At 40.5% G+C, this 10,072-nt stretch overlaps 1 protein-coding gene across 1 annotated transcript; it reads left to right on the top strand.

Annotated features, from left to right (window-relative positions):
* The first annotated feature begins 911 nt into the window (after positions 1-911).
* LOC133695951 (phenylalanine ammonia-lyase G1-like) lies at positions 912-9,663 on the top strand. The gene is made up of 2 exons (XM_062117936.1): positions 912-1,467; positions 7,768-9,663. The coding sequence occupies exons 1-2, from the start codon at positions 1,169-1,171 to the stop codon at positions 9,515-9,517; spliced, it is 2,049 nt and encodes a 682-aa protein (XP_061973920.1). The 5' UTR covers positions 912-1,168; the 3' UTR covers positions 9,518-9,663.
* The last annotated feature ends 409 nt before the right edge of the window (positions 9,664-10,072 follow it).

Genomic DNA, 10,072 nt, shown 5'->3' with positions numbered 1-10,072 from the left:
TTTCTCAAGAGGTTAATGATCATAACAAGTGTAATTAATGCTGAATTGATCATGGGAAACATTTAAGATGTTTCCTCCTCAAACAGCGAACCTTAAACTAGTTGCTTTGAAGAGAAAAAAATAGGGTTTGGATCATAAATTAACTTGACAGGTAACTTAGAATTTAATTGATTAATTCCCACCTAGTTTTTTACAACTCTACTCAGAGCAGGTTCAAACTATCGGGCAGGCAGGGTTTAATAAAGGTGGCTCTGTATGCTCTGCTTTTCTTCTCGAAAGAGAGAAGGATATGGGTAAACTTTCAGGATGAGAAATTTATCCTTTTCTTTGTTGTCTTCGTAGGCTTTTTTGGATTCGTTGATTTTTCTCTTCATTATGGCTATATCCTATATATCAGCCAGTGACTTGGCCCTGGCTTTCACTTGTTCAAACCCTACGTACGTTCGATATAAATATTTTTAAATAGTTGAACCGTGATACCAAATAATGTTTTAATAACAGTTTTTTTTAAAAAAAATTAGCCATGAAGCCCACTGTTCAGGCCGTTTTAACACCCAATTAAGTAAATCTCAGTAGGACTAGCCAAAACAAGCACATGATTACAATTAATAATTAAATTTTACTTGAATTTTCTTCTATAATATTTTTGCCTGGCATTGATCCAGCCGCCATGATTCTTGGACTTACCATGCAGTCACGATGAAAAGTCACCACTTAAGTGCATGCTATTTACCACAACATCCCAAGTGTCACAATCCCACCCATTGAATCCCATGATGATCCAACGGCCACATACACTTTTCAACCAGCACATCGCCAACCCACTCCATCCTTCTCTATTTAAAGCACCTAAATTTTGGTGAACAAACTCAGGATTTTTGGGTAACCTGAAAATTCCTGCATGCATTTAGAGCCTCGCAACTTCAGTTTTTTTTACTATACAACACTCATAATTCTTTACGCCAGAAAATTCTTTGTGCTCACACATCCGTTCTTCTCTCTCATTTTCTCTTTGATCATGCCAATCGATCCATCACTCTTTTTTTGTCTCTCCCCCATTTTGGCATAGAGGATCATCGCTTTACAGGAAAAAATGGAATTTTGTCAAGATTCACGCAATGGCAATGGTTCACTAGGATTCAACACTAATGACCCTTTGAACTGAGGCATGGCGGCAGAGTCACTAAAAGGAAGCCACCTAGATGAGGTCAAGCGCATGATCGAGGAGTACAGGAAGCCTGTGGTCAAGTTAGGAGGTGAGACCCTGACCATAGGCCAGGTAACTGCAGTTGCTAGCCGTGACGTCAGTGTCATGGTGGAGTTGTCAGAGGAGGCTCGAGCTGGTGTCAAAGCCAGCAGTGACTGGGTCATGGACAGCACGAACAGCCATGCTGTTACTGCTGGTTTTGGTGCAACCTCACATAGAAGAACCAAGCAAGGCGGAGAGCTTCAAAAGGAGCTTATAAGGTAATCAAACTCATGACAAGTCCCAAAATTTATTTTACTCGTATCTTAACTGCTACCAAGGTAACTTTTTTATTATTGTATATATCACGTAGGTTTTTTTTTTTTCATGATATTTTTAATTTGTTGCTTTAAAAAGGGGATTGCTGGCTTGTTAGTATTGATATTTCCCAGGAAAAAACAACTAATGTCTTGTTAGAGACAAAAAAGGTCTTGTTGTGGACACGATTCGTTCCTGTTTTAGTTGCTTCCATGCACGTTCGACAACATATGTTTGCGTTAGCAGTTGAATCATTAATCACATAGACAAATTGATCTAATCATGTAACAAACGTACGTATTAACAATGATTAATATTGTCTTCTTTTGGTCCTTTCAAAACAATGGAAGAAAATGGTTTTTTCAGTTAATTATTGGAATTTTGGATCATTACTGGCAAAAATCCCAAGACATATAGCAATAATGATCGATTGTTAAGACATCTAGCAAAGGGTTCTTTCAGTTTTTGTCAGGGAGGAAGTGTGAAGCCACCACTTAATTAATTGGTGGAAGACAAATATTAGTGGAGTTGTTGGCATAATTAGGTGCCATGATTTATGGCCTAATTTGTGGCATAATTGGTGCCATGATTTATGACATTTGTCCCCTCACTCTTGCCTATAAATAGGCAATGCCTTCAAGCTTATTTGGCACACCAAGTTAGAGAAGAAGAAGAGGAGAGTGAAGAGAGAGTAATCCCACAAAGTTGTGAGGTATTTGTGAGAGAGTAAGTGAGGTGTTTTCTCCTAGTAATAGAGAGATTCTTAGTTGTTCTCCTATTATTTGAGAGAGGTTGTAATTCCCACATTACTTAGTAAAATCCTTCTATACTTGCCCGTGGACGTAGCCAAATTGGGTGAACCACGTAAATTCTTGTGTGTCTCATTTCTCATTTTATCCTATCTCTTGCCTTTTATCTTGTCGGGTTTGCATACTAGTATCCTAACAGTGGTATCAGAGCCTTCTTGGTTGGTGTTGTTAATACACAAAAGTCATTCGTGTATACGGTTACTATTCACGTCTACGACACTATTCACCTATACGGCACTATTCATCCATACGATACTGTTTACATACGATACTGTTGGCGCTATAGAAAATCAGTGCGGTAAATAAATACAGGCTAGGAAGTTCTGTCTAAGGAGATTGGGTTTTAAGCGGGACCATTTGTGACCCCTCCAATCTTTCCTGGGAACTTACTTAGTGAAGTATTATTTACACGATACTAGTTCTATATACGTTACAGATCGGTGAAACGGTGATAACTGAATAGATCACGGTGAATAAAATGGCAGCAAAGTACGAGATTGAGAGGTTCAAGGGGAGCAATTTTTCATTGTGGAAAATGAGAATCAAGGCAATCTTAAGGAAAGACAATTGCTTGGCAGCAATTGAGGATCGACCCGCGGAGATCACTGATAATGCAAAATGGAATGAGATGGATGGCAATGCTATTGCTAACATACATTTAGCATTAGCTGATGAAGTATTATCAAGTGTGGCGGAGAAGAAAACAGCTAAGGAGATATGGGAGACTCTAACAAAGCTATATGAGTCCAAGTCTTTGCACAATAAGATTTTCTTAAAGCGGAGACTTTATACCCTTCGAATGGCAGAAACCACGGCGGTGACTGGCCACATCAACACAATAAGGACTCTATTTTCACAACTCACTACGTTGGGTCAACAAATAGAGGAAAGTGAACGTGCAGAGCTTCTACTTCAAAGTCTTCCAGATTCGTATGATCAGCTCATTATCAACTTGACCAATAATATCCTCACAGACTATTTAGTCTTTGATGATGTTGCAGCCGCCATCTTGGAAGAAGAAAATAGGCGCAAAAATAAAGGAGACAGAAATAGTTCAAACCAAGCAGAGGCATTATTGGTGTCAAGAGGGAGATCAACGGAGCGTGGCTCCAGTGGGAGTCAAAGGCAAGGGAGGTCCAAATCAAGAAGCAAGAAGACTGTGAAATGCTACAACTGTGGCAGAAAAGGGCACTTCAAAAGGGATTGTTGGTTTAAAAAGGGTATAGAGAACACTGCAGAGTCATCAAAACCTCAAGGATGTGTTGCGAGCACCTCAGAAGATGGGGAGGTTTTATATAGTGAAGCAGCGACAATCTCTACAGATAAAGAAGAGCTTACTGATGTCTGGCTAATGGATTCAGGAGCAACATGGCATATGACTCCTAATCGAGATTGGTTCCATACATATGAACCCATCTCTGGAGGCAAAGTGTTCATGGGTGATAATCATGCTGTAGAGATTGATGGCATTGGCACCATCAAATTGAAGATGTATGATGGCTTGATTCGCACTATTTCAGGAGTGCGGCATGTGAAAGACTTGAAGAAGAATCTTTTGTCCGTAGGACAATTTGATAGTCTTGGCTGTAAGATCCGAACAGACAATGGAATAATGAAAATTGTCAAAGGAGCGCTGGTGGTTTTAAAGGCAAGAAAAACAGTTGCAAACATGTTTGTATTAATGGGAGAAACACATCATGGGGCAGAAGCGTCAATCGCATCAGCCAGTCCTGCAGAAGAGAAGACGATGATGTGGCATCAAAAACTAGGCCACATGTCAGAGAAAGGTTTGAAAGTTCTCTCTGATCAGAAATTACTCCCTGGGCTTACAAAGGTTACTTTACCCTTTTGTGAGCATTGTGTTACAAGCAAACAGCACAGGTTGAAGTTTGGCACATCAACAACTAAGAGCAAATGCATCTTAGACCTGATTCACTCTGATGTTTGGCAAGCACCGGTTGTATCCTTGGGAGGAGCAAGATACTTTGTATCATTCATAGATGACTTCTCCAGGAGATGTTGGGTGTATCCAATTAGAAGGAAGGCAGATGTGTTCGCAATCTTTAAAACTTTCAAAGCGCGGGTGGAACTTGAATCTGAAAAGAAGATCAAGTGTTTGAGGACTGACAATGGAGGAGAATATACCAGTGATGAATTTGATAACTTCTGTCAACATGAAGGTATCAAAAGGCAGTTCACAACGGCATACACTCCACAACAAAATGGAGTGGCAGAGCGGATGAACAGAACTCTATTAGAAAGAACAAGAGCAATGTTGAAGGCTGCAGGTCTAGGAAAGTCATTCTGGGCAGAAACAGTCAATACCGCCTGTTATGTGATAAATCGATCTCCATCAATTGCAATTGAGCTGAAGACACCGATGGAGATGTGGACTGGGAAGCCAGTTGATTATTCTCGATTGCATATATTTGGAAGTCCTGTGTACGTGATGTACAATACACAAGAAGTTAGCAAGCTGGATTCAAAATCCAGAAAATGTGTATTCTTGGGATATGCTGATGGAGTGAAGGGGTATCGCTTATGGGATCCCACTGCCCACAAAGTAGTCATCAGCAGAGATGTCATATTTGCAGAAGGTAAAATGCAAATGGAAGAACATAATAGCATTCTAAAGGAGACTACAGCAGTCCAGATTGAAAATACTCAGAATCATACTTCTTCTGAAGATGCACCAGAGCATGAAGAGCAAGAACAAATAGAGTCTGAAACTCCTGAAGTTCGGCGGTCGACTCGTGAAAGAAGACCACCGGCTTGGCACTCAGAATATAGTACTGAGAGCAATATTGCATATTGTCTTCTAACAGAGGATGAAGAGCCATCAACTTTCCATGAGGCTATCAAAAGCACAGATGTATCTATGTGGATGACAGCAATGCAAGAGGAGATTGAAGCTCTGCACAAGAATAACACTTGGGATCTTGTTCCGCTACCACAAGGAAGAAAGGCCATTGGCAACAAATGGATTTACAAGATAAAACGTGATGGCAATGATCAAGTGGAGCGGTATCGTGCAAGATTGGTGGTGAAAGGATATGCTCAGAAAGAAGAAATAGACTTCAATGAGATATTTTCTCCGGTGGTACGACTTACTACAATCAGAGTAGTCTTGGCAATGTGTGCTATATTTGATCTTCACCTAGAGCAGTTAGATGTGAAAACTGCATTTCTTCATGGAGAACTTGAAGAAGAAATTTATATGCTCCAACCAGAGGGTTTTGCTGAAACAGGCAAGGAGAACTTGGTTTGCAGGTTGAACAAATCTCTATACGGTCTCAAACAGGCGCCGAGGTGTTGGTACAAGAGATTTGATTCCTTCATAATTAGCCTTGGGTACAACAGACTCAGTTCAGACCATTGTACGTATTACAAGAGGTTTGAAGAAGATGATGTTTTCATCATTCTGTTGTTATACGTGGATGACATGTTGGTGATAGGCCCCAACAAAGATCGAGTCCAAGAATTGAAGGCACAGTTGGCTAGGGAGTTTGATATGAAGGACTTGGGACCAGCAAACAAGATTCTAGGGATGCAAATTCACCGAGACAGAAGTAAGAGGAAGATTTGGCTTTCTCAGAAGAATTATTTGAAGAAGATCTTGCGTCGCTTCAACATGCAAGATTGTAAGCCAATTTCCACCCCACTTCCTATTAACTTCAAATTATCCTCAAGTATGTCTCCTAGCAATGAAGCAGAGAGGATGGAGATGTCTCGAGTACCGTATGCATCAGCAGTGGGAAGTTTAATGTTTGCCATGATATGTACAAGACCAGACATTGCACAAGCAGTGGGAGCAGCTAGTCGATACATGGCAAATCCTGGTAGAGAGCATTGGAATACTATTAAGAGGATCTTGAGATACATCAAGGGTACCTCAGATATTGCATTATGTTATGGCGGATCAGAATTTACTGTCAGAGGTTATGTTGACTCAGATTTTGCTGGTGACCTTGAGAAAAGAAAATCCACTACAGGCTATGTGTTCATAATTGCAGGAGGAGCTGTGAGCTGGATCTCTAAACTTCAGACTGTTGTAGCATTGTCCACAACAGAAGCTGAGTACATGGCAGCTACACAAGCTTGTAAAGAAGCAATATGGATGAAGAAACTTATGGAGGAGCTCGGGCACAAACAAGAGAAGATTCCTTTGTATTGTGATAGTCAGAGTGCCTTGCATATTGCAAGGAATCCAGCGTTTCATTCAAGAACAAAACACATAGATGTTCAGTATCACTTTGTTCGCGAAGTGGTGGAAGATGGAAGTGTGGACTTTCAAAAGATTCACACAAAGGAAAACCCAGCAGATGCTTTGACCAAACCAGTCAACACTGATAAGTATATATGGTGTAGATCCTCTTCTGGCCTAGCAGAAACGTAAGCAGCATGAAGATGGCAAGTATAGAAAGGATAGAAGAATCACAGATGATCAAGTGTGAAGACTTGATTAAATCATCAAAGTCTTCAAGTGGGAGAATGTGAAGCCACCACTTAATTAATTGGTGGAAGACAAATATTAGTGGAGTTGTTGGCATAATTAGGTGCCATGATTTATGGCCTAATTTGTGGCATAATTGGTGCCATGATTTATGGCATTTGTCCCTTCACTCTTGCCTATAAATAGGCAATGCCTTCAAGCTTATTTGGCACACCAAGTTAGAGAAGAAGAAGAGGAGAGTGAAGAGAGAGTAATCCCACAAAGTTGTGAGGTATTTGTGAGAGAGTAAGTGAGGTGTTTTCTCCTAGTAATAGAGAGATTCTTAGTTGTTCTCCTATTATTTGAGAGAGGTTGTAATTCCCACATTACTTAGTAAAATCCTTCTATACTTGCCCGTGGACGTAGCCAAATTGGGTGAACCACGTAAATTCTTGTGTGTCTCATTTCTCATTTTATCCTATCTCTTGCCTTTTATCTTGTCGGGTTTGCATACTAGTATCCTAACAGGAAGATACCACAGGTGCCTGTGAGGTGCTCCTTCACTCTCCTGGAAAATGCCTGAAATTAGCACGCACACGTTTCATCAGCTGTCTTGTTAACTTTAGGTGGTAGGCGGGTAATCAGATTAAAGCAGTGAAATAAACTATTATAAAGGGTTGAATATTAATTTCCAACTTGACTTGACTCGTATTGAGTTATTTAACCATCAAATAAAAAATATTCAAAGAGAAAAGTCTAGCATCCCGGACGGTAAACATCATTAATTACTTGTAATTTACTTCGTTAATTATGGTTTGCCAATATTAAGAAAGAGTGCAAGAAACTATCCTAGCTGCTAGTAACATTTTTTGCTTACACATTGTCACCAACACTTCGCTGAGGTTCTTGCAAGAATAACTGATTAAAAATCCTATTACCAAATAAACTTGTCATCTAAATGTTTTATTTTTTTTCCCGTTAAGGTTGTTGCTAATGTGGTTTATGGGATTTTATTTCACTAGGTTCTTGAATGCCGGTATCTTTGGCAATGACACGGAGTCTAGCCACACATTGCCTTGCTCAGCAACCAGGGCAGCTATGTTGGTCAGAACCAACACCCTGCTTCAAGGTTATTCAGGCATAAGATTTGAGATGCTGGAAGCTATCACCAAGTTGCTCAACCACAACATCACCCCATGTTTGCCACTCAGAGGAACAATCACTGCCTCCGGTGACCTTGTCCCATTGTCCTACATTGCTGGGCTCTTGACAGGCAGGCCTAATTCAAAGGCAGTTGGACCCAATGGAGAGCCCCTGAGCCCTGCTGAAGCCTTTACACAAGCTGGGATTGATGGCGGTTTTTTTGAGTTGCAGCCGAAGGAGGGTCTAGCACTAGTAAATGGTACTGCAGTGGGTTCTGGTCTCGCTTCAATGGTGCTTTTTGAGGCAAATGTGTTGGCAATCCTATCAGAAGTTTTGTCAGCAATCTTTGCTGAAGGTATGCAAGGAAAACCTGAGTTTACTGATCACCTGACACATAGATTGAAGCATCATCCTGGCCAAATTGAAGCTGCTGCCATCATGGAACATATTTTAGATGGCAGCTCCTACGTTAAAGAAGCTCAGAAGTTAAATGAGATCGATCCTCTACAAAAACCTAAAAAAGACCGATATGCTCTTCAAACATCTCCACAATGGCTAGGCCCTTTGATCGAAGTGATTAGAACATCAACGAAAATGATCGAACGAGAAATCAACTCTGTCAATGACAATCCTTTGATTGACGTGTCGAGGAATAAGGCTCTACATGGAGGGAATTTCCAGGGGACCCCTATTGGTGTTTCAATGGACAACACTCGTTTGGCCATTGCCTCAATTGGCAAACTCATGTTTGCACAGTTCTCTGAACTTGTTAACGACTTTTACAACAATGGATTGCCTTCAAACCTCACTGGTGGCCGCAATCCAAGCTTGGATTACGGGTTCAAAGGTGCCGAAATTGCCATGGCATCTTACTGCTCGGAGCTCCAATTCCTTGCCAATGCTGTCACCAATCATGTCCAGAGTGCCGAGCAACACAACCAAGATGTCAACTCCCTGGGCTTGATTTCTTCAAGAAAAACTGCTGAAGCTGTTGACATATTGAAGCTCATGTCTACCACTTTCTTGGTTGGTCTATGCCAAGCCGTTGACCTGAGGCACATAGAGGAGAACCTGAAGAGCACAGTCAAGAACACTGTCAGCCAAGTTGCCAAGAGAGTCTTGACAATGGGCTTCAATGGCGAGCTTCACCCTTCAGGATTCTGCGAAAAAGACTTGCTCAAGGTTGTTAACAGAGAGCATGTGTTTTCCTACATTGACGATCCTTGCAGTGCAACCTATCCATTAATGCAAAAGCTAAGGCAGGTACTAGTCGAGCATGCCTTGGTGAATGGCGAAAGGGAAAAGAATTCAACCGCTTTGATTTTGCAAAAGATCGGATCTTTTGAGGAAGAACTGAAGACCCTTTTGCCTAAAGAAGTGGAGAGTGCTAGACTTGAAGTTGAGAATGGAAATCCAACTATTCCAAACAGGATCAAGGAATGCAGGTCATACCCCCTGTACAAGTTTGTGAGGGAAGAATTGGGAACTAGTTTGCTAACAGGTGAGAAGGTCAAATCGCCCGGCGAGGATTTCGACAAGGTTTTCACAGCTATCTGTGCAGGGAAGTTGATTGATCCCTTGCTGGAATGCTTGAAGGAATGGAATGGTGCTCCTCTTCCTATTTGCTAAGCTATAGATGTCCTGTAATCATCTTTCTTTTTTCTTTTTTCTTACTAAGCTTACTCTCCATTTCAATTTGTACGTAACAAGCAAAGTGTATGCCTATGTTGTCTATTTACTTTCAAATCATCAAAGAATCTTTCCTTGTACAACAACAAATGCACCATCCTAAATAAAAAAGATAGGTTTTTTTTGCTGTCAAATTTCTCTACACTACCACTCCTCAAATGCCTACCAGTACAGATTTCAAATGATTTAGTCTAATATCTTAAGCTCTTTAATTGCATTTAAATCTAATAAACTTGCAAGCAAGAACACCTTTTTGGTTTTACAAAGATATAATCCTCATGGATTTTTTATTTTTTAGAATAGTTAATATTCTTGTTCATAAAGGGCTGTCATGTCATGTTCATGATTTCTTTACAATGCATCTTAACAGTGAGGCCACAATAAAACCTATTTGGAACTGCGACCAAAGTCATGATCCTACATTACCAAATTTTACTCTCTTTTTTTTTGGTAACCACTGCAGAAAAAAAAAAAAAACCTTATTTACCTGAAAGA

This window comes from Populus nigra, chromosome 6, assembly GCF_951802175.1.
Source record: "Populus nigra chromosome 6, ddPopNigr1.1, whole genome shotgun sequence".
Lineage (NCBI taxonomy): Eukaryota > Viridiplantae > Streptophyta > Magnoliopsida > Malpighiales > Salicaceae > Populus > Populus nigra.
The sequence above is the reverse complement of the archived record's forward strand: the minus strand, read 5'-3'. Positions and strand labels throughout refer to the sequence as shown.

Bases quoted from the DNA above. Each gene is read 5' to 3' on its own strand.
- LOC133695951 (XM_062117936.1), top strand. From the start codon at position 1,169: ATGGCGGCAGAGTCACTAAAAGGAAGCCACCTAGATGAGGTCAAGCGC. The intron at 1,468-7,767 runs GTAATCAAACTC...TTATTTCACTAG, and splicing joins CTTCAAAAGGAGCTTATAAG to GTTCTTGAATGCCGGTATCT.